At 33.1% G+C, this 25,622-nt stretch overlaps 3 protein-coding genes across 5 annotated transcripts; 2 read left to right on the forward strand and 1 right to left on the reverse strand.

Annotated features, from left to right (window-relative positions):
• Positions 1-3,989: 3,989 nt before the first annotated feature.
• Positions 3,990-6,613, forward strand: LOC116770100 (tRNA N(3)-methylcytidine methyltransferase Mettl2). 2 transcript variants are annotated; one of them, XM_032661453.2, is made up of 4 exons: positions 3,990-4,150; positions 4,495-4,647; positions 4,838-5,266; positions 6,189-6,613. In XM_032661453.2, the coding sequence occupies exons 1-4, from the start codon at positions 4,071-4,073 to the stop codon at positions 6,499-6,501; spliced, it is 975 nt and encodes a 324-aa protein (XP_032517344.2). In that variant the 5' UTR covers positions 3,990-4,070; the 3' UTR covers positions 6,502-6,613. The 2 variants fall into 2 exon arrangements, with proteins under 2 accessions (XP_032517344.2, XP_061383938.1); XM_061527954.1 differs by having other exon boundaries at positions 3,995-4,304; positions 6,189-6,523.
• On the reverse strand, positions 6,473-9,167 carry LOC116770099 (cytochrome P450 CYP12A2-like). 2 transcript variants are annotated; one of them, XM_032661451.2, is made up of 9 exons: positions 9,009-9,167; positions 8,660-8,754; positions 8,456-8,592; positions 8,277-8,389; positions 8,086-8,202; positions 7,729-8,007; positions 7,431-7,590; positions 7,078-7,290; positions 6,473-6,945 (listed from the first exon to the last, which is right to left on the reverse strand). In XM_032661451.2, exons 1-9 carry the CDS (start codon positions 9,065-9,067, stop codon positions 6,619-6,621), a joined length of 1,500 nt encoding a protein of 499 aa, XP_032517342.2. In that variant the 5' UTR covers positions 9,068-9,167; the 3' UTR covers positions 6,473-6,618. The 2 variants fall into 2 exon arrangements, with proteins under 2 accessions (XP_032517342.2, XP_061383937.1); XM_061527953.1 differs by lacking the exon at positions 9,009-9,167 and adding an exon at positions 8,813-8,832.
• Positions 9,168-9,515: 348 nt separating this feature from the next.
• On the forward strand, positions 9,516-19,585 carry LOC116770285 (tripartite motif-containing protein 2-like). Its single transcript, XM_032661694.2, has 12 exons — positions 9,516-10,011; positions 11,597-11,706; positions 11,867-12,504; positions 12,629-12,869; positions 13,192-13,354; positions 13,790-13,966; positions 14,426-14,529; positions 14,734-14,819; positions 15,059-15,217; positions 15,614-15,746; positions 16,877-17,125; positions 17,419-19,585. Exons 1-11 carry the CDS (start codon positions 9,992-9,994, stop codon positions 17,119-17,121), a joined length of 2,076 nt encoding a protein of 691 aa, XP_032517585.1. The 5' UTR covers positions 9,516-9,991; the 3' UTR covers positions 17,122-17,125; positions 17,419-19,585.
• Positions 19,586-25,622: the final 6,037 nt, after the last annotated feature.

Consider the following 25,622-nt stretch of genomic DNA (forward strand, 5'->3'; position numbering starts at 1 on the left):
TAACATACAGAGAAGTATCGTTACATGGAGGTTCTATTCAATACCTACTTAAATAAAATATATTTTTTATTTTCCAAATTCAAAATCTAAAGTCATTTACTTATAATGTAACATTTTTTTCTCGTTTTATTTCCTTATAGAACGAATTGCAACGTAAGAGCTAATTGCATTTGAACCGTACACAAGGCAAGTGCCAGGGGAATTTTAATAGACCCTCTTCATAATGACGGCTCTTTTTGAATAGATGATATTTTAACCAAGCCTCATACTAAATTATAATTAGTAATATAAAATTTGAATATAACTGAAGTTAATTTAATTTGCTTGTTAAAAAAAGTTGAAGCGATATATTAATTAACATTTTAAATATTTTCCAGTTTATGAGAATCATTTCATTGTTCTTTCGGCATAGCTGCATACAAACGAGTTGAAAATGAGGACATTTCCTCACACGTTGGCTTGCTATGGAAGCGTTCCGTTGCACGCAGCCGGCGGTGCATTTCCGAACGCATCGCCGTTCAATATCCGCGACGATTGTTTGTAGATCACTCCCCACCCTCCTCTAATGGAGCCTAGCAGGGTGTCTAGTTCAGAAATAGCGTTATACTACAGATATAATACTCACAGCTCTTTTATATCCCTCGCCATTTATTTATAAGGGTATTCTGGTAATGCAAATTCATAGAATAATATCGTTTCCATCTGGTAAAATCGAATTTAAGAAAAAGGCTATTAGGTAAGCTCTTTCTACAGAAATTTAATATGAAGCGACGGATACTTTAATTTTATTTTACTTTACAAACTCCTTGGCTACAAAGATGTTTATATAAAAAAAAATTAAAGCTGAAATTATGAAAATACAAATATTCCGTAATTGTAAGAATACCTAGTAGTGCATTATATTACGACAGTATTGTTGTAAAACCAATAAACCATGTTCATTTATAATAACCATGTTTTAAAAATGTACATATACTTTACTTTATATCGGTCTATTTCAGTGAATCTTGCAACATTTTGAGAATTCTTTCTTAAAATCACAAACAATAAGATACTAATATTTTAAATCTACAAAAAAATCCAAGAAACTATTACTAAATCCAGTTAATATAGTCTTAAACTTGTACTAATACTTGTACCTACCTACATCACAGTTTAATGACATGGAAAAGGTTTCAATATACACTTTTAAAATAAAATTAACACATAAAATTAATTTTCACTATAACTCGTCAATGGACAGCAAAATTTAACAATAACTAATGCTTTTTTTAATTGTTATCATAAGAAGTAAACAGTCTAGCAATAGTTGATAACCTATTTTGACCAAAAAAATACCACGTGGTGTGTAATAACAATAACAGCCTATCAACTTTGAGATTATCTATGGATAAAAAAATAGGTAAAGATTTTCTTAGATATGAAATGTTTCAATGAAAATTATTGCCTGTAAGGTCCAACTTTCATAAATAAAAGTTGCACACACAATTATTATATCAGAAAACGTCAAAAAGACGTTACATCTTTTTAAATGATTAAGACAACATAAAAGTTTTGAAAGTTTCATAATAAGAAAACGCTTATTATATAGTTCTGTAAATTGTGTTCAAAACGGTAAGTGTAGGCAGAAAACTTGAGGCGGATGGTGGTAGCTATATAAGTTGTGCGCAAATGTACCAAGTTTAGAGCTTTGAGAAAGTTATGCAGTCGATTTCAGAACTGTCACATGATACCTGTTCGCTCACTGCACCACAGGCTAAGTTGATAAATTCAAATGTTCACAACTCCGTTAACAACAAGGTTTCCTTTAAACTCAGGACTCACCCCATACAGTTTTATAAATAACAAAGCGTTATTGCATTCGGTAGCTTCAATTAATAATTTGAATATTACAGAAAAGTTTAAAAGCATAATTTATATGTTTATTAACGACTTCCAACCGTAGCTAACTAAGAAGGCTTACATTGTTCGTCTGTATATCTGTTTGATTCGCTGTTCAAAACAGGGTTGTCACCCTTGAACGTAAACTTAATATAATTATTATTAAATCATAATACGCTTTTTGACACTTGTAATAACGTATTTTTTCACTTTACTACAATATGCAATGGTTACCTATATAAACTATTTACTGATACCATTTCTATGAAAGGGTCGTATCAGTCATGGAAGTTTTGTTTTATTTTATTTTATTATGCGATTTAAATATATTTACATCATATTTGTTAATAATAAACGCCTGAAATAAAGAGTCTCAGTTTTAGTATTTTTTATGAAATTCTCGGAATGACATTTTGGTATCAAAACTGATATTAAATTCTTTGATGTTTCCATCCGATTGAATGAATTTTCTTGGATCGATAGACATTTGTTGAAACTATTCATATAAATAACTAATATTAAAGATAGGTATATAAAAATTTATGAATATTCTATTAGAGACCCACCATGATATGCTTAATACATTTGCGTAGATTGAATTACGTTTGCTTTTCTCAAACTTGAGTTTCAAAAAGTTGAAATGAAAGGATCTCAATAAAGTATGGGGAGTAAAATAAACCAGAATTTTTGATTTCTTATTATACAGCTGACTTAGTGATAGTATAATTATTATATCTTGCAAAGTTTTTATTACATATTTAGGGTTTGATATAAATTTCAGTTATTCCGTTTGGGGCAAGTCGTTAATGACCCGAAGAATCGTTTTTATGACGTTTGCTTTTAGAACAGTATCAAATGTGGTTTATGGAGCAATAACAATGAATTCAATAACAAGCCAGGAACATTAGGTATATAATTAATAAACGTGGATACAGTGATCGTACGAACGTTTGAAAGGAAAATTGTTTTCTTTTGGTTAAATCATTAATATTTGATAAAATTAAAAAAAACTTTGCTATAATAAAAACTAATATTATGACATAATTCAAATTACATAACGCTATGAGGAGATTTTGTTTTTAGAGGACAATTTTAGTTAGTGTTTTTTTTGTTATAATCGATCCGGCGTTCTACAAGTTTGTCTTTGTCTGAAAATACTACAATAGCTAATTCAATCCATTGAGAAGTGAGGGTTAGTTCCAAGTTCCAAGTTTTCTTCTTTACCTTCTATATCACTCCTATTGTTGTTTTTGTCCTCCTGAATCTAAATCGTTATATATATGTTACATTAATTTCATTAAGTAGTATTTTGAAGTAGCAAAGTAATAAACTTTGCTAGATAAATAGAAATATCTAATTTTAAATGAAATACTGAAATCGGACTTATAATTTTAGACTATACTTTTTAAAATTTGGAATATAACTCACAATTCAAATGTAGACATTAATATTCTCAAACACCTAATTTTTTCCTAAAATCACAAAAAGGAAAGCTTTTAATTTAAAAATGACTAGAATAACCATAGATCAATGAACGAAGACCGGTGAAATACAAATTTAAAGGGAAACTCGTTCTTATAGAACAGAATACATATAAAGCAAACTGTTCAAGGTGTATTCACTACATTGCCAGCAAAGATTTTAATCATTAATAAGTAATTGTAAAGTTTCCCCTTGCCTTTTTATGATTTATTAAGAAATCGGTCAACTCGCAGAAAACTTTTATATTTTTTTAGTAATATACTTAAGTAAAGTTTATATTATTTCAAAGGTAAAAATTATAAATATTTAATATATGTATATTAAATATCTTTGTGTCAAATCAATAAAAGAAAACGACATATTTATTTACATTTAGCTCTCAAATACCTTTAAATTTAATCATCATAAAAGTTTAAAAAACCATAAAAAAAGTTGCATTTAAAGGTTAACTGACTTAAAAAATATTTATTTTTCTGATAAAAAAAATACAATGAAATAATATCCGTAAAGAAATTTCCTGTTCAGGTTTTGTCAAGTTTTCTTGCTCATTTATGTTCTTAATTTAAAGCACTATCCTGTTTATAAACGTACAACAACTGTCATGAATGTCATTTTAACATCCACCTGACCTTTGACAATGACATTTTCTACTAATTAATTACAGGTTATGTTTTAATCTTCTTATAAATTAAAACAAGAATACATCCATGGAAAATACTGACAAAAGACCACAGTTTGGAAATAGACTACTAGAAAATGTGGATGAGGTCTTCAAACACAACGCTTGGTACTGTATTCAAAGTTAGCATTCGATTTTGTAAAAGAAAGGAATATCCTGAAAAAGGTGTAACTAGCTTGGAAGTTACGAGGCATAGAAAAAAACCCCCTGGCGGTAATCGATATTTAACTGATCCCGAACACATATTTTTATTCAATGCATGGTATTATGATTCATAAAATTAATACATTATACATAATATTATTGATGTTTTCAGATTTCAAACAGTTATGCTCCTTTTAATTTTTATAATCTGTAGAACTACGACTTGAATTGAGTTTAAGAAAGGAAATTAATATTTTATTAGTCATTACAAATAAATATGAAATACCTATGACTTTCTTGATTTTCAGGGACAATGTACAGTGGGATGTGGAACAAGAAGAAGCAGCGGCAAAGAAAGTCCAACAGAACTCTGTTATAAAATTATCAGATGAAAATATAAAAGACTTAGGAGAGAATGCTAATAAACATTGGGACGCCTTTTATGATATACACCAAAATAGGTATTTCAATACTTAAATAATTTCTAAACAGCAAGTTATTATTCTTAAAATGAGATTTACAAAAAGCTTTGATGTTTTCTACACTTTACACTCCTAAATTCTAGCTGTCACAAATATCTTCTTGTATCTTTTATTGAATGAAATAAATATATCAATATTTAATGTTACAACTTATTATTGCTAATTTCAGATTTTTCAAAGACCGTCACTGGTTATTCACGGAATTCCCTGAACTAGCACCGGACAATACATCAGCTCCCATCAGGGTGTTACCCAAAACTGAAATTAGTAACCAATCACACGAAAATAGAAATGAAACTAACCAATCAAACAACGTTGACAACCAAAACAAAAGATACATATTTGAAATTGGCTGTGGGGTCGGCAATACTATATTTCCTATACTCCAGTACAGCCGCGATCCAAATTTATTCATATATGGGTGTGATTTCTCATCTAAGGCGATAGATATTATGAGACAAAGTGATTTATATGACAAGAAGAGGTGTGAGGTGTTTGTCTTAGATGCGACGGTACCTGAATGGCAGGTTCCATTCAAAGAAAACTCATTAGATATTATTGTTCTCATTTTCGTTTTGTCCGCTATTGAGCCTGCCAAGTAAGTTACATATTTTACTCACTAGTATTTCTAATCTCTAAGATTTATTTTGTTTCTAGGCTCTATTTTTAAGAATAATTATTTTTATTAAACACTAGTTTGCAACCCTGCAAACATATGATATATAAAACCTCTGTTGAAATGCATTATAGTTGTAATGAGATTTCATTCAATTTCTGAAAACCTTCCCTAGAGATCCTCATTTTTGGATCATGGAACTAGCTCAGGACAAAGCCTTTTTATTTAAAAAACCGTCTAGATAATTTAAGGAGTCTTAACTTAACAAAACATGTAGTCAAATTAAGAATGTTCCTCATTTTCGAAGTAAGTTAAAAAACAGCCTAAGTTAATTTTATCAAAATTTCCTACCTGCAAGTAAAATTTGTCCAGCCCCTTTAGATTTTAACTTGAACAAACAGATAGACAAAAATTATATATTAGATGTAATTATCATATATACTTTCATATGTTTTCAGTAAATAGTAGTTAATCTTAAACTAGAAACATAGTTACTTAGTGATAAATATAAAGCTAAATTAGATTTTAGTTTCTACATTCATTTAAAAATGTCAATATGCAGAGTGTTTCATAGTCAAATGTCGATATAGATAGTGTTAAGGGCACAGAAATACACCTTAGTATCCATAGTTCTTGGGATTCAGAAAAGCAATGCAATAATTTCTGAATATGAACCAGTTTAACAAAAGATTACTGTAATATTTTTCACATTAGTCACTATAATTACTGTAATTAATATTATCATTTCACATTAACATACCTTTTTTGTAAACAAAGCAATTTAAAATGTATCAACAAAAAAAATATAAGCTTCGAGTGATAATATTTTAAATGTTACCAGTTGAACCAGTTAAGCTATCTTATCAATATAAACCGCTTTAAATTTAACATATTTATTTTACAGAATGAAAACAGTAATTGGCAACATTTACAAATATTTGAAGCCTGGAGGTCTAGTAGTGTTCCGGGACTATGGGAAATATGACCTTGCTCAATTGAGATTCAAAACGGGACGCTGCATATCAGAGAACTTTTATGCCAGAGGCGATAACACTATGGTATACTTTTTCACACAGGAAGAAATATCAAACCGTTTTAGAGGTGCTGGATTTACTGAAGAACAAAACTTAATAGACAGAAGACTGCAAGTGAATAGAGGAAAAATGCTGACAATGTATAGAATTTGGATTCAAGCAAAGTATCGTAAACCAGCATAATATAATATATAATTTTTACACCCATTATGTTTAATTGTAACAAATCACCATTTGAATTGTACTCATTTCTTGTAACTCGTAATAAAAACATATGAATAGACTAACAAATTAATGAGGCTATGAAATACTTTCAAATTTAAAATAAAACGGCTTTCTAAACGAGTTCATCAATCGAGTCACCACTTGTATCGGTGGACCGTTCCAAGAAATTTTCATATTTTTCAACAGCTTCGTAACAAGGATCTCGATTTCCATTTCTGCGATCCTTCTCCCAATACATGATCTTACTCCAAAACCAAACGGCAATGTTATCATGGGGTGGCAATTTCCATAATATAATGGATCAGACTTTTCAACCAGCCACCTTTCTGGTATAAACTCCTTAGCTCGAGGATAATGTTCATCCAGCTTTGAAAGATATTCATTCGGTGCTATCACATCAATCTGGAATATAATTTGAATGTATTGACAATTGACAATTTAAAAATATTTTTTTAATATGGCAATAATTTAAATATATATATTTTTTTTTTACGATACAAATAAAATATAACAAACATATAGAGTAAATCTTACTCCTTTCGGTATCAAGTAACCAGCCACAACATGTTCTCTCGTTGTTCTTCTCAAGTTGGCCGGCACAACGGCATGTAATCTCAAAGACTCTTTCAAACAAGCTTTGAGATATCTCTTACTTGGCTCCGAGGAATTAATTTCCTTGCGTATTTTTTCTTGAACTTCGGGATATTTTGCCAGGTAATATAATAGGCCAATAGTTGTAAAAGAAACCTGAAATGTCATTTACAATGCGTAAGATAATAATAGATATTTCCTGAAATCTTTTCGTTTTTATAGGCATTTATTTTAGAAAACTGCCTCACAACACCGCCATTTTACTTGTTAATATTAATATAATATTTCTAATGTACTGTATCAATTCCTGCTAGAAGCATTTCGTTTCCCATCGCAAGAGCAACTTTCTCATCTATGCTGAGTAGTTTTTCAATTATACTTTTATCTTCTTCAGGTACATCATGACCTCGCTCTTTTATTTTTTTCTCAGCCTCTCTGATGAAGTAAACACTCGTACTAAAATGTTAAATCAATTATAAGATTATTTAAATTCTTCATATTCCTTGCAATTAATGCAACTTTTTAGAATACATATCTGATTTTTTTTATCTGAATATTAGTAACCTTAATAAAACTAAAATAACTCATACTTACTCCCACTGTAAATCAAACGCCCTTATAATCTTTCTAAAATTCTTAGTTGCTAAATATTTCCACATGCTTGGACGAAATTCTAATTTCCAAGATAAATTTATAATATCCTTCGCGCATTCTATCAGAATACGTGCCGGGTGACTCTCGGGTAAATCGTTTTGAAAACACCCAAGCCTCGCTCCCAACGCGATAACGGCTACGGATTCTAAAGACCACTTTGTTATTTCGAAATCAAAATTCTCCTGCATATACCTAGCATCTTTGTCTAAATTTTTTATTCTAAAATCAAATATCCATATTATTCATCAATTTTTTTTTTTTTCTTAAATTTTATTTAGTGTATCTGCGAACTCGTACCTTTGAACCATTTCATCAGCGATCTCTTCCAGTAATGGCGAATAAAGTTTCACAAGCTTCGGTTTTAGTAATACTGGATTAACTTTAGTACGAGTATCCCGCCAATGAACACCTTCACTAAAATATTTATCTAATGTTAACTATGTACTTCAATATGTGTGTTTTTATATTTTATATTCTACAATACATACGATGTAGTCAGACTATGTATTCCTTCATATTTAGACTTTTCCAAATTTTTTCTATAATAATTTAAAGTGTCGAATCCTGGTCGTGATGGTATTGGCTCTTCAGATCTGTAAACCTGAAATGAAATTAAACTGTTTTTAATTTGAACAGGATTCATAAAAGAAAAAAACAAAGTCAATACCTGATCAAAATCTTTTGGGTCATATAAAATAAGCATTGAAGATCTAGAGAAAATTCCATCTAATTTAACAATTGATCCAAACTTCTCATGTAAAACTTTGGCTAGATCATAAAAATTCGGTCTCGGACCAACTGATCCTATAATGAAATCAAAAAATATATAATTGTTGTTAGTATTATGTAGTTATGATATTCATTTTGTTACCTATCACTGGAAGGAAATGATGAATGGGACCCAAAATGGGTAAAGAAGACAACCCTGGTACGGATGTAAATGGTTTTACTTCAGATGAGTAACACCTGAAAGAATAAGAAAAGAATTTTTAATTTATCATATTTAAAAATAAAGCTCTACTACCTCTATAATGTGTTTATCATAAACGTGTTCCACGCAAATCAGACGCAATTTGTATCTATACACACACACACAAACATATATGTATACCATATAGTAGTAAATAGTTTATAAGTTTCACGTAGATGCATAATTTAACATTAAACCATTAAAAATTCAAAGAAAGTTTTCATAACTACTAGATATAAATAATATCTACCTCAGTGAACTCCAAGAACGATGGTTTTTGAACATTAAATTTCTAAATAAGACACCCATGGTATAAATGGATTTTATTACAAAATTTATTTGATAACAAAAGATAACTTTGTTTTAGTTCTCTCTATCAACAAAAATAGCTCGTCGTGCAATTTAACATATTACAATGACCTTGTAGAGTTCGTTAAGTACATCCTAGAAGTTTTTGTTGTTTAAAATTGAAATTCATAACAGGTATTGTATTATTTAATTATAAGTGGCATATAAAATTAAAAATCAGCTATCTTCTTCTAATAGTTAATCATAGCCATGTTATTTTTTACATTAAGAAGTAATATTTGTCATACTAGTAAATAATTAACACATAATTTATTATGTTTACTTTAACATATTTTTTTTTCACCCCATATATTTTCCAAAGTACCCTCGTGTGTTATTTGAACTTATATTACAACATTTATAATCTGTAGTCTGTTTTGAAAATGTTGTTTGACAATTCTTCAGTTGACGTTTGGAATAGTAATGGTTGACACAAAATAGTTTTGATAAATATTTGGAAACAAAACCATTTCAAATAAAAAAAATGTTTAAAATGTGATAGCAATAATATATTTTATTTAAATAGATCAGAAAAACTTATTCAGTTATGTTATTCAGGCTGCAGAAGTATATTTGATGTATCATTCTTTGTCATGAAAATAGTTTTTCATAAAATATCGATCGGTTATGAAAGACTAACTTATGTATATAATTTTATATTTTGTAACTTACTAATTCAATAACATCTTGCTCATATAAGTGATTGAAACAACTGTTCGACCTCTTTAATTTGTTAACGTGGTAATTTAATATATTACGTGAATACTTCATACCCGTTAATAATAAAAATTCGACCCTATTTTGTTTGATATTGCGTTTAAAGGTGAGCTTTCATCACTTAAATCATGAAATAAATTGTCTGAAGTGTGCCTGGAATTTACGTCCATGTATTGTTGTTCCTTCCTGTGAGTATTATTATCTTTCACTCTATCGCATTTTTTAATATTGTTTATAAAAATGACGCTTAAACCATTATAACTTTCATCCTTTATGGAAAACCTAAAGCATGTTTTTTATATTAAAGTAATTGATTTTTAATTTCTTTTGCTCATTAAAAGGATCTTTATATTTTGTTTAATTACATAATACAGAATGTTTTTTTTATATTAAAATTTATTCAGCAATAATTTCTTAACAAGTTTTTCATGTGGCACGGTATAAATATTATAATTTTACTTTGGATGTCATGCTTCTGTACTAAATGTGCTGTTACACCATAGATCTCCATTATTTATTCTTATATAGAAAATAGACAAAGAATAGAATTACCTTACATAGAATACATAACAGTGATTTATATAAGTACTAACATTTGCATCATATTATATGAGTGAGTCATAGTAAACTTTATAGTTGTGAGTGATTGATTAAAATTATATTGAAAATCTATATTACTATATCTATAGTAATACAATTACAACGCAAATATTTTTTATTAAAAAACACACCAGAATACCTACCTACCTATGCATATTATTGTATGTTTTTTTTTTATTACAATGCCTAAATTTATGACAAACATCATTCAATTGAAGCCAATGAAATAAATAATGACCAATCTGCTATGATTGGTGAATCACATGTTACAGCTCCATGCATATTATCACACATTTGGTAAACAAGTGACATTAATTATAATTCAGGAATGCACACATTTCGTGTCTGATTTGAATTGTTATTCATTGTTATAACAATCCCCATTAGTATGGTTATATATTATGATATTTTTTATGAACAGTGTGATTTGTTATATAAAAATAGAATTACATCAAATATAGAACAATCACACAGTGGTTAAAGTGCAGGAAATAACTGTCACGACATTTAAGGTATAAGTAATAAATGAGAAGGTCAATTGTTCATATTATAATTTCCTCAATAAAAATATGAAAAGGAAATAAATATTAATTACATTTAGAGAGTAAATTTATTAAGTAGCATAGGAATTATTAAGAATTCAAAAGAAATTAAAAATTTACTTGTAACATAATTTTTTTTTAATAATGTCCTTATAGTTGTCACAAAGATTTTAACTTCTCAAGTGTGTCAAATGCAGAAGATTTTCAATCAAATGTTGCTTCACAATTGACAATTTTGTATGTAAACATTCATAACAAAATTCAAACGGTTGTATTGAGAATGTGCACATTCAGACATGCCCCAGAAAAGTAATGGCATATCTGATATAGTACCAATAAAAAATTAGTTCATTATATTTTATGTACAATTTTTCCTGCTTCACTATAAAATACTTATCTCATTTCCTCTTACATTACTGTGAAATAGAATATTAAACTGTTGTTGACTTGTCAGAGTACACTCCACCAAGCGACAATATTCAAATCAATTCCTCTGTATTTTTTTTACTAGTGATTTAAGCTTAAGGGCAATCGTAGTTTCAGAAGTTAATAGAAGCATTATAACAATCAAAGTATTACCATTAAAACAATGTATTGTATCATGTGTTTTTCATTGTGTCGGTGTTGCTAGTTCACGGCTGGGGGTCGGGATGGCGAGCATGAGTTCCACGCTCGTCGAGACGGTGTCCATCAACTATGAGGATTTTAACGAAAGCTTCCTCACATGCGGCACCTGTTTATGTTAGTACACATTTATTTTATACCACAGTTCACGTCATTGCTTATAAGGCAGAATTTACTTTCAATTCACTCACACAGACACAGTAGACATTCAGTACTAGAAGACTGCATAATCGCTATACAAATATTTTTTATTTGGATATATTTATATTCCTTACAGGCACTTACGACGGAGGTGAGCATACTCCAAAATTACTGCCATGTTCGCACACCGTCTGTCTGCATTGTCTCACCCGAATAGCAGCCTCACAGACAAGAGACGCGGGTAGTTTTAGGTGTCCTATATGCCGCGAACTAATAACGATACCACGTGGCGGAGTACCCGCACTACCTCCATCGTTCCTCGTCAACCAGTTGCTAGATTTGATGGCGAGACAGAGAAGGGAAGTCATACCCCAGTGCAGTTCCCACCCCGGTAGGGAGCTACTATTCTGTGAAACCTGTGATTGCGTATTTTGCAGACATTGTGCTGACGGACCTCACAGCGATACGCCCTGCGATCATACAGTCGTACCGTTTTCTATAGCATTGAAGAGAATGTCCGAAATATTATTATATAGAGCCAACGAGTGCCTCAGTAAGCTCGGCTCGGCCAGAGAAGCTGTAGCGAGTGAGTTAAGAAGATTAGAGGCGGCTGCGACCGCGGCTGACGAAGCCATAGATAGACATTTTACTGAGTTGAAAGCTGCCTTAGACAAACGTCACAACGAGCTTAAATCAGCGGCCGCTGCTGCCGCGACGCATAAGAGGAAGCTGCTCGAAGAACAGTTAAAGTTGATCGACGCCGAGAAAGCTAAAGTAAGTCGAAATAAATTAGTGCGTGTTTTATATATATTTTTAACTTTGATTATCTTTTGTTTCTTAAAATATATGTAATATAGGCATATGAATATAATTTTAAATTCCAGCTTTATATTTGCAGGTGGAAGCAGAATGTTCTGGTCTTCAGCAGCAAGTGGAGGTTAGAGAAGTGAGCAGCCGAGCTGCCGCTTTGGGAGCGAGATTAGGAGACGCATCCGCACTGGCTGAGCCGAGAGAGAACGCGTTTTTAGCTGTCGACTTCGCGCATAACGACGCCCAGCAGAGATTTGCTGAAGCTTTGGCGGAACTGGGAAGGGTTCGGACGAGTACAACCTTCCCTGGCCTATGCACCCTTCAGTTAGGTATGTGATTCATATATTGAACATATTTTCTTATAATAACAACCTCGAATATCTTCAAAGCAATATTTATAATATATAATAATGTATGTGTTATGAGAAACTTAATGAACAAAATAACTCATTAGTTCTATATCTGTATGCGACATGAAGGTGATGATTTCCGTGTTTTAGTCATGATTAATATTTAAATCCGACTAAACTAACTTACCACTATATTCAGAGACTCCGTGTGTATTTGGACTGGAGATTGTGGCAGTTCTTTTCATTCTGGACATCGCCAAAATCGGAATCCGTTACATCAAAAACCGACTATTATATGCAGAATCCCCGTGTGTATGCGGTCTGGAGATGGTGGTGGTTCTTCGTACAGTGGATTACCACGGCGAGGCTCGCAGTACTGGCGGGGATCCGGTCACAGCTGCCGCTACCCTCGACGACTCACCTCTACCGTGCACAGTTACTGATCTTGATACTGGCTTGTATCGGTACGTAGCATTTATATCTTTGACAGCTTTAAGGTCAATACGTGACCCCATGACCCTAGCCAGTTGACTGTAGTCTTACTAACATGACCTACCATGACTTCTGAGTGTATAAGTTCTCTACTTACTCTACTAGAATAAGGTAGTAATGAAAGATAGTTATTATTAGTAGCAATGAAATTTTTATTTAATTTATGTGAATTGTGTTACAGAAAGATAACTGTTTCCGGAAAAAGTATTTTTACGACTGTTTTATTGCAAATAAATTATTCGCTATTTATTATTATCTTATCTTTAATCTTCTTAATTAGACTGGCGTAACACAATCAGTAAAACCTATAATAATTTAATTAATATTCCAGTATGACATTGATATTTAAACTCGATTTTTTATCTCTTGGCTCTCAATATCTAAGAGAGATGTCTGATGCTGTACAGGATCTCAATGCGCCCATGGAGTCCGGGGGCGGTGTGTGTCCGTGTGTTGGTGTTCTCGCGGGGTGTGAGAGACTCCCCGCTACGTGCGACCGTCGCCACACACGCCGCACCCCTCACAGTGTGGGGGGCGCGCGGCTCAGGGAAGGAACAACTCAACCAGCCCGTTGCATTGGCTAGGTACAGCACACGCTCATGCAGATACACACTCACATGCACGCACAAATACATCTCAACCAGCCCGTCGCTCTGGATAGGTACAACACACATACACGCACACTCACACGCACGCACACATGCACGTACACATACATACGCTCAGGGTACGTAATATCTACATTATATGTAGCTCTATACACAAACGCATGTGCAGGCGCGCCTAAAAATAAATATCATCCGTTTCAAGTTATATTTAGATTATATGTAAAGAAATTTTTCTCTTCCTTCAAACAATTATACTTTTTACATTTTATTTGACTGAAACATGTCAATAATAGTTTATAAAACTTGTACTACAAAAATTTAAAGGAATATTATCATGAAACAAAATTGACTGAAATGTAAAAAAAAAAACTCGCAATTAAAAATTAAAGTTGTACTCGACACGTGTATTCGTCATATTAACTTATAACTTTCCAGATGTTCAAAACGTCGGGAGATCTACGTTCTAGACGCCGGTAATTCAAGAGTGAAGGTTCTGGATGACGAGACGTTCGCTTTTAAAACACACATCGTTAATGACGGTAAAATATATGATGGCTTATATATATATATATATATATATTATCCAAATGGTGTTTATTCAATTCAATTTATAGATGTATTTAATAAATTCGCTATATAAAGCTACAGTCACAACGTTCAATGACACAATTTACTAAAATATCCTTCAAATGTAATTATATCTTATAAAATAGATTTGTGATTCGATGTAAATAAAATATTAGGTCTTGCGGGGAGGAGTTGTACTGGTATTGCGGTGACTGCAGAGGGATTGGTTGTTGTCAATTGGCGGACGAAGACTCTCACAGAGGTTTGTGTGACATCCTCCCGGTTATTATTGGTGATACCAAATAAACTACGAAATGCAACAGGCACAGCTTATGTTACATGTATAATTTTTAATCTATATAAAATAAATCATACATTACTCTGAAGAGAAAATTCTTTAAAGGTTTTGATAATAAATAAACATTTGTACTGAATACATTAATCTCATATTTTCCTCGTTATGGCTCTTAATGTACTAATACTACTCTCAACTGTTTCCAGATGAACGCTGAAGGCGAGACTCTCCGTACTATACGGTCAGATCGTCTAGTGGAGCCTGTATGTGTGGCCGCACACGCTCCCAGCCGCCGTCTGGCCGTCGCTGATAACGGAGCGCGGACCGTCTTCCTGTTTGATATACATGGGAACATAGAACGAGAGGTCGTTTATAAGAACACAAATAAAAAATATATAAAAAACTCAATGCATATTTAATAACTTACATTGAACATCGTATATAAATCTGTCATAGATCACTGACATCAATAAATTCCTCACAAGCGTTGTCCTCAAATACGGACAGTTTCAAGTGATGTATTCATAAACTTGTAGTAAATATACAGTTTAAAAGAATGAGATTTTAGATATACAAGGTATGCGTTATTTACACATGAGAAATGCACATCCTGTATAGTAATGAAGAAAATAGTTTGTTAGCTCGTCCATACTTAATACGAATTGTTTAAAGTCACAACATATATCATGTATGGTACCGAATGCTTCTCTTAGTTTCCTTATAGTATGATCTGTTGTAACACGATTCAACGATGTTTCCAGATAGGTAACGGTGACCTGGGTCTCGTTGGTGGCCTCGCCCTCACCGAGGACATGTTGGTGATAGCGGACGTGGCTGTTCGAGTGTACGACGTTGACGGTAACCTGCAGACAACGCTCGCGCCAATACCTAAAGGTCTAATTTATTGTTATACATGTTGATTCTTTGCTTTTAGAGTAGCTAGGAACACTTAACTATTCTAGTGATTAGGATTCTTTAGTTTTATAGTAGGTTGGGATGTTAAGTTTTGTAGGAGATATGAATACTTGGCCTTTGAAGTAGCTATAGGATTACTTAGCTTTTCTAATGGCTAGGAATCTTTAGTTTTATGGTAGAGCGAGTTTATTGCACACTTCAGGCAGACTCCGAAATCTTGTGAAATTTAACGGCACTAAAACGCTAGCGAGTCTTTTCACCGCCAATAGGAGTCTTCGGATATTGGGTATTGAGGTATCCTCGGAACTTAACTTTGGACGGTTCATTGAGTTCAAAGCTAAGACAGCTGCAAGGTCCCTCAAAGTCCTTGCAAAAGTACAGCAGTACTTCACGCCGTGACATTTTCTTTGTTTATACAAAGCACAGATCCAATGATGTGTGGTATACTGCTGGCACATCTGAGCAGGTGCTGCAAATGTCACATCACTCGCTTGGACTCAGTAGAGAGGCTTGCAAAAAGGCTTATTGACCACGACTTGGTCGAATCCAATCTCGTCAGTTTAGAGCACAGGCGAAAAGTGGCCAGCCCTTCAGTATTTTCCAGGGTACACTCTGGAGAAGTGTGTACGGGAATTACAAGAATTGATTCCCGCATCCCTTTTCTATCATCGGACAACCATACGTCTAAATATTCTTGTCCGATTGATAGAGGTGCACTCTAGTGTACCTCTATCATTTCGTTGTAGACCTTCCTCGCATCCGGATGAAGCGATACGCTTCCTCCTTTGGGACAATTTACCTGCGTCTGTTTCTTTCGAGCTATAATTTGGGTGTCTTCAGGAAGAGAGTGAATAGGCTGACACTGAGATATTGTGGTCACCACCTACGACTTCATTACCAAAGTGTGACAGCCAACCACTGTCCAGTCAAAATATAAAAAGAAATCTAGGAATATTTAGCTCATCGTAGCCAGGAATCCTTAGCTTTTCTAGTAGATACGATCTTCAGATGTCATAGTAGCTAACTAGCACACTTATTTGCCCTAAACAATTGACGAATCAAAATGAAACAAACGAATGCATAGACTATAAAAATAAAATGTCATTCAGGTCGCGGGGGATACGGCGGTATAGCTGTGGAGGAGACAGACAGCGGCTGGCATATAGTGTGCGCTCGCTCGGTCAAGGGTCGGCCGGCGCTGGTGGTGCTGGACTCGGGGGGCAGGCTGCTCGCCGCCTGCGACCTCGCCGACAGACGACCTCGTCGGGTCGCGGGCGTCGCCCTACTGCCAGAGAGAAGGGCGCTCCTCGCAGACCTAGCCGGGGACTGTCTCCGGCTGCACACGTACTGGTGAACGAGTGAGTGAATGATTTATATCATGTCCATATGAATGTTTAGCGTTATACAGGAAGAGAGAAAACTAAGGGATTTTGTGATACTGATGGCATCTCTTATCGCATATGATTATCCATGGTGAATGAATGAATGGGTATTTTTTTTTTTGGCAACATTACACAATATAGAGTGACCTAAACATTTGACATCCTTCTTATATAATGATAGTACATTTGTTATTATCTATATTAATGTAGTTTTTGTTTGCAAGTAATATTAATAGTATAAGTATGTACTTATTTATGTTTGTCACCAGGTGAGGCGATCGAGTCGGGAAGGTAATGAAGCCGGGAGGCTGGTTGTTATCGAATTTCATGCTAGTCCATATTGTAACTGAGAAACGAACACGGCCATAAACTCTCCATCGGGGCGACGTACCGGAGTCATTAGTACGTGCACCGTCATTACTATACTTTAGTACTTACAGTATTTATTTAAGTTGTAGTTACGTTATAATTTTTTTTTGTACTAATTCGATGTCGTTTTTGGACATCATTATTATTTTTTCGCGACTGATTTAGATGTGTTCCTGTTTTTTTTTCCGTGGCGCGTTTCGTTAATTAAGTTTTTGCGTTACTCTTTTTCGTCATCGTAAGCGGACACGTAATTAAGATCTTCTATCGTAAGCGTAATGTAAATTATTGACGGTTGAATGTCACAGTTCGCAGGGAATCGGTTACAGTTTACAAGTGAACACCAAACGACAATAGTTATACAATATACAAAATATTTGAACGTGCCTATAACGTGATTAACAAAATGTGTTGTGTCAATGTCCGACAATATTTATATTAATGAATTATTGTTCTACTTAATAAATGTAACACAAATATATATTTTTTTACATTTGTGTTGTAATGTTTCGATGCCAGATATTTAAGTTTTAAATTCAAATTTCTTAAAGCCTTCAACAGTTCTGACAGCCGTCGAGTGTCAGAGTAAAAAAAAAATCCATACAATTTTATATTCTAAAAATACATTTCACGGTTGTTTTGAAAAGAATCTAAGAATAAATAATTTCGGTTCAGTTCACTTTGATATAAAAAAAAAACACAAATAGATTAATATGAATCCAATAGCGTATTGATATTTAAATTTCATAATGAAATGCTCGTGATCTCTATACAATAATATAATGCTTTGGTTAATGAATAATAATATGTCGCGCTTTTAATTCAGGAAGGAAAAAAAAATCGTTCGAAATTTAACATTAAAAAAAAAAAACATTAGTCCTTAAAATTGTTACAACTAGCAACACTATGAACACGCTTGTAATCAAATCGGACGTATTGCTCAATACCAAACATCATATCACAAAGCTTCCATTTTGCTAGAATTAGAACTAAATACGAATTATGAAGCATTTAAAATAAGGGCGTCGTTTTTTTTAGCGTTTTAATACGAAATTGTGCTTAAATCCCATATTATTGTAATTTATGTAACGTTACTTAAACATTCGTTACATTACTTTTTGATTTTAAGTGATGTTGAATTTCGAGGACTAATATTCTTGAACATCTTTCTAATCTCTTTCTCGATAGGATTTGAATTTTTTTTTGTCTGAGAGCTATATGTGCTTAAAAAAACCAACAAGTTGAATATATAAAAATTAAATCAGAATTTATGACAAAAAAAAAACTCTCTAAAAATATTTTTTTCTCTCGAATATTGAATACTAGTTTTGGAACGGATATAACGAAGTGACGGATCTCAAAAAGTTTTCTTTTTTCATGCAACATAAAAAAAAAAAAATAAAGAGATTATACAATAAGGATTATAATCGATTAATAATATCGATATATGAAAACTGCAAGCACATCACTAAAACCTGGAATTTCATACAGAAGAAAAATCTAATACATTAATTTGCAAGAATAAGAATGCCTTCAACATGTGCATTATTTATCGAGAACGTCGTTAAATTAATAGTCATAATGAATCTATCTAAACTATAATGAGGTTACCATTCATATCACGTAGCGATTGTTATCTTATCTGTAAGCAAACAGTTTAATGTTAGTTTGTTCAAGCGATTGTTAAAGTTATAATTAACTGTTCATGTAATTAAGATCCACTCTCTCAGACCGTCACAGACCGCCACAAACACATGCATTTATAGATAACACGAAACACGGAAGAAAACTATGAATATTACAGGTCGGCAAGTGATTGGTACAAATATTGTTTGTGATGATGTATTTTAAGTATAATGTTTACGTTCTAAGCGACTATGTTACGTCGGAAATTCTCAAAAATTTATATTTTCCTCTAAATCTATTTTTGCATATCAACGGAATTGACTCTCTTTATTTCTCGAATCAAAAATTATATTACGAAGAGCTGTACTTAAATTGTTTCACAGAGTATATAAGTGTAATGTCTATGATTTGTCACAATATGCAAAATAAAGTTTGAATCTTTAACCGGAGGTTTTATTTGATGTCCTGTTTTATATTACCGTTACACCTGCTGTTTAGTTAAGCACAGCTTATGAGCTAGTTAAGTATAATTTTGCTCAAGTATTGATCTCTGACACATTATTATAACAGCTATTGAAAGACATACTTGGACCGAGTCGCGTACTCCATGAGGACGTAGAGGAAATCATCAGTTTTACCAGGCGATGATGGTTAGGGTTGATACTGACAAGAATCTTCCTGCGACTGGTTAATGCGATTATTTATTTTAGATACGTAAAGATATTACCACCTCTTTATATAATTTTCACTGAAATGGCTGAAAAATTCACTTAAATGTCTGGTAAACATTTATTTCCGGTGTTGGCAATTGTTTCAGATATTGGGAATATTGTCTATAATTAGATTGTTTTTACGACATCAAGTGAGATCCAAAGTTAGTCGACCTGTGATGTACAGAAATCTCTCATAAATTATATTTATTAAAGGTCTCTGTACATGCTGGTGTGCTGACTCGAAGCTTTTGGCCGTAGACAGCTCGCCAAATGACATATGTATATCAACGAATCAATGGGTATGATTCCTTAGCTCGGGCCTAATTTTCCTCTGTCATTTGGACCATGGGCACCACAATCCCTACATGGGTAACCAATTCCAGAATTTCCAGCGGACTTTTCCAGAATTCTGCATCTTCGTCACTTAACGACAGGGACTGACGAGGAATCCAGGTCTCACTTTGGAAGGAACAGTTGCTACTAACCTCCGTGAAATCTTTTCATAATACTGCCTTTAAAAGTATAATAAATAAAGAAATTCATAAAAAATAAATTTATTAAAACTCAGTCAAAATACAGAGAGAATCGAATTGGTCATCCAAAATGTAACGTCGAGTGTTCCAATAATACACAAGACACTTAGTTTAGTTTACGACATAGGAACAGATTTATAAGAAAATATTTAGTTCATCAAGTAGCATTACAAACCTAAAAGTATACGAGATACTAAAATTACTTCAGCCTTTACTTTTTTAAATTTCGTCTACAAACTATAAAATGACTTTTATTTTAGATTTAAACATTAATAATATGTAATTTTATACTTTGATGGATCAGCCATCACGATATTAATCTTTCTCGACTTTTTTTTAATATTCGTTTCTAATTTATTGCATAAATTTTTAAATGAAACTAATTCGAATGAAGTCTTATATGTAAATGAATTCAGAGATATGAGTATACTTACCCCAAGTTTCCAGAGACGCTACATACGAGATTAAACGGCTTTTCTTTCTTAAATCTCTTCACATTATTTACGTAGGTTATTGTATGAGAAACGTGATACGCTTCGTATGTAGTGTGAGGACGAAAACTTGTGCTAAGGATACAATAGTAACTTAATTTTTGAAGACACACTTTACATCATCAAAATACTTGCTGAATATTTCATATAATTTAAGTTAATTTCCTCGTTACAAATATTAAAACAATATAAAAAAATAAACAAACAATGCACATACGGAATTTTTTTTTTGAATTACGTATATCAAGAGAAGAACCGAAACTTAGAAATCGATACCAGATCATAATTGGGTGAACGTTAATTAATTAATCGATTTTAACTTATTAACTATCATCATTCACTTATAACAATTTTAATGACGCTAATTCGTTTTATAATAAAACAACGCTATTTAGTGCAGAACAGAACTAACGTTTTTATTTAAAGTAGTTTTTGACGTTAACTAAACCATCACAGATGGCAGCACAAGTTCACAGATAACATTTTAGATATTACTTTTCTACACCCCCACTATATCTAACAATGTTATATTGATAAAAATCAGTATAATGAACAATTATTAACTTTAACATATGTGCTGAACCCCCAACTTATCCAATAAATAATAATGCTTATTAGAGCACAAGCTCTTTGTAAGTAAGTCAGCTGGCATCTCAGCTGATGGTAAATATTTAACATTCACAATATTATTATTTACACATTCTCTAGAAAAATGATAACGTATGTCAATGTGTTTGCTTCTCTTATGAAAGATTGGATTTTGAGTTAACTTTAATGCACTCTGGTTATCATTATATAATTCAATAGTGTACTTCTTATTAGTTATTTCAAACTGTAAATTTCTTAAATAAAGAGATTCCTTACATGCTTCAGTTAAAGCCATGTACTCGGCTTCACTGCTTGATAAAGCCACGGTCTTCTGTTTCTTTGTCTCCCAAGAAATTACACAACCTGACAAAGTGAAACAGAAACCCGTGTAGGATCTTCTATCAATAGTGTTCCCACCCCAATCAGCATCTACAAATCCTTCAATGACAGAGTTCCCATCTGCAGAAAATTTTAAACCATAATGTTTGGTCAATTTTAAATATCGCAATATGCGTTTTACATATGAACAATGCTGTTTGGTATAGGAATTATTAAATTGACTTAAAAGGCTAACTGCAAATGCAATGTCTGGCCTTGTAAGAACCGCTAAATACATTAAAGAACCTATCATTTGTTGATAAGGAAACAATAACTTATCTACATTATTCTCATCTTTAGATGCATGTAACTTAGTCTCCATTGGAGTTTGAACAGTTTTACATTGACTCATTTTGAATTTAAGTAACAGCTGATCAATATAATCTTCCTGACTTATTGATATTGTTTTCTCACATTTATTTACTTTTACATTTACTCCAAGACATTTCTTGATTTCACCTAAATCTTTAATTTTAAAATTGTCAGATAAAACATCTTTTAAGTGCTTAGTAGCTATAATATCATTTGAAAAAATGAAGAAATCGTCGACATACAGAGTAACAATAGTTTTTAACTTATCCTGTGTTTTCAAAAACATACAAGGTTCTATCTTAGATTTAACAAAGCCAATTTTTAAAAGACATTCCTCTACTCTCTTGTACCATACTCTTGAAGACTGTTTTAAACCATACATAGATTTCTTTAATTTAAGAACTTGACCTTTCTCTACTTTCTCAGAAAAACCTTCAGGTATTTGTATATAAATGTCTTCTTCAAGAATTCCATACAAGAAAGCAGTTGTCACATCAAGATGTGTTATATCAAGATTAAGTTGAACAGACAGAGCAAATAAAAGCCGCAATGTGGTATGCCTCACTACAGGTGAGAAAGTGTCAGTATAGTCCACACCTTGAACTTGTGAAAAACCTTTCGCCACTAAACGCGCACGAAACCGAATGTTATTATCACAATCATATTTTTTACGTAACACCCACTTGCACTTTACAACTCTAACATCTTGAGGAGGATTGCTAATCTCCCATGCATCATTCTCTTTGAAACTTTGTAACTCTTCAGCCATAGCTATTTTCCACTGTTCTTTTTCAGGTCCGGCTAAGGCATCCTGAAGAGACAATCCTGTCACATCATCATATGTGCTCTCACCAGCACAAAAATTTGAACATTTGAACCTGTCTGGTTGCTTCCTCTCTCGTGTAGGTCTTTGAGGTCTAATCTGCGGGATATCTTCAGCTTCAGAATCACTAGGTTTATATGTCTCATCAACCACATCCAGAAATGTGTCCTCTGAGCTATCTGTGTGGTCAGATTCCGAGTTTGGTTCATCTATATTAACTTCTTCTTCCCCCACTGAATCAAAACTCTGAGAGGAAACTTCCATCTGACATTCAGATTTTGATTCCTGCTCTATTATAACCACATCTCTACTAGTCAATATTTTCTTTGTTTCTGGGTTATACAGCCTGTATCCCTTTATGTTTTCTGGATATCCAAGGAGAATGCATTTTTCTGACTTCTTGTCCCATTTCTTGCGCTTCTCTTTAGCTACATGGACCATTGCAGTACTACCGAAGATTCTGATATGGCTTATGTCGGGCTGACAGCCAGTCCATATCTCATACGGTGTCTTATTACCCAATGCTGCAGCCACGCTTCGATTCTGTAGATATACTGCCGTGTTAGTAGCCTCACCCCAGAATTCTTTCCCTAGGTTGGCATCAAAGAGTAAGCATCTTGCCTTTTCAACAATAGTACGATTGAATCGCTCACATAATCCATTTTGCTGCGGTGTGTATAGATTACTTTTTTGGTGTATTATGCCAGCACCTTTTAAATAATTGTCAAACTCTTTATTACAGTATTCTAATCCATTATCACTCCTTAATACTTTGATTGTCTTCTTAGTTTGATTTTCCACCTGGGCTTTGAATTCTTTGAAACACCTCAAAGCCTCATTCTTGTGTTTTAGAAAATAAACAAACACCATTCGACTACAATCATCGACAAACAACAAGAAGTATTTGGATCCTCCTATGGATATATTTTCCATAGGCCCACAGATATCTGTATGGACTATATCTAATAGGTCACTGCTTCTCTGATTGATACTCTTGAAAGGTAACCGACACTGTTTGCCTTCGCAACATGTATCACATGAAGATTTACCAATATCCACTTTTTCATCAAAAGACATACCCTGTACTGCAGTCTTCATCTGATTCAGGTAGTCTTTATTAATGTGTCCTAATCTGCGATGCCATGTAACACCTGATACAACTGATGCAGCCAAATGTTCCTGTTTTGTAAGTTTACTTTGTACACTCCATTTTCTAGTAATGCTGTTGCTACTAACTTATTATTTTTGTTATATACCGAGCAACTACTATCAGAAAAAGATACCTTGTTTCCTTTGCTTATGAGTTGGCTGACTGATAGCAAGTTAGTCGCCAGACTTGGAACACAATAAACGTCTTCAACCATAATTTCGTAATCAATATCACCAGTTGTAGTTATAATTTTCACATCGCCAGAACACAAAACTGACAACTTTTCACTGTTCGCAACGATAATTTCCTGTTTCTGATCATACGACGCATTCATAACCAAACTTTCATTTGCCGTAAGGTGTACACTGGCTCCAGAGTCAATATACCATGCATTTTTACTGAAATTCCCGCTTAGGAACACAGCACTAAACGCATTAGACTGCATTCGGGGTTTTTCCTTGAAGTTCGACGCGTTATTTTCGTTATTAGTACATTGATTTCTATAATGGCCTTTTTGTTTACATCTGTAACATGTCACGTTTGACTTTGACGTATCGGCAGTGCTACCAACATTGACATTTTTTCTTGACGCCATTTTATTTTTCTTGTACTTAGAATTCGAACGAGCTGCGAACGCGCCGCCAACTTCATCACGTTCCTCTATGGTTGACTCCATGTCTAACAATTTCGATTTGATAGAATCAGCCGTTATGCTAATGCCTGAATGCTCAATTGCCATGATCATCGGTGAAAATCGATCCGGCAATCCTGCTAATAACAATGAGCCTGTCCACTGGTCATTTATTTCAAAACCCGTGCCACTTAATTTTTGAGCCGTGTCAATAATTTGAGTCACGTAGGACGTCATTGAACTGCAGTTTTCCAATCTTATCGAAATTAGATTCCGTAACAGATTTATCCTTCTTGAAAAACCGTTGTCATCGAATAACTGTTGTAGTTTATCCCAGAGTTCTTTCGTTGTTCTTACACTTTTCACATGTACAAACAAAGACGGGTCGATTGTCATAATCAATTTTGCTCGAGTTTTCTCGTCGTCTGCAGCTCCTACTACAGCTCCTTCTGGCTTTACACAATGTTTCATGCCTTCAAGGATTAGGAAATTCTCTGCCGCGAAGCTCCACTCGCTGTAATTTTCCCGCCCGCGTAATTTGGGTACATTTACCAAGTAGTTTGCCGCCATCGTAATTCTGAATAAAATACTTTTATTTCACGAATGTCCAGCCAATCTACACAACACAGTGTAAACGCGTGTCGAAACAGTCTTTTTAACACTCGTACCGTGACGAAATACTTGTTAAAACACTACTTTTCATTAATTTTCTGGGCCCATAACCTATAATAAAACAACGCTATTTAGTGCAGAACAGAACTAACGTTTTTATTTAAAGTAGTTTTTGACGTTAACTAAACCATCACAGATGGCAGCACAAGTTCACAGATAACATTTTAGATATTACTTTTCTACACGTTTT

Source organism: Danaus plexippus, assembly GCF_018135715.1.
Source record: "Danaus plexippus chromosome 13 unlocalized genomic scaffold, MEX_DaPlex mxdp_15, whole genome shotgun sequence".
Classification (NCBI taxonomy): Eukaryota; Metazoa; Arthropoda; class Insecta; order Lepidoptera; family Nymphalidae; genus Danaus; species Danaus plexippus.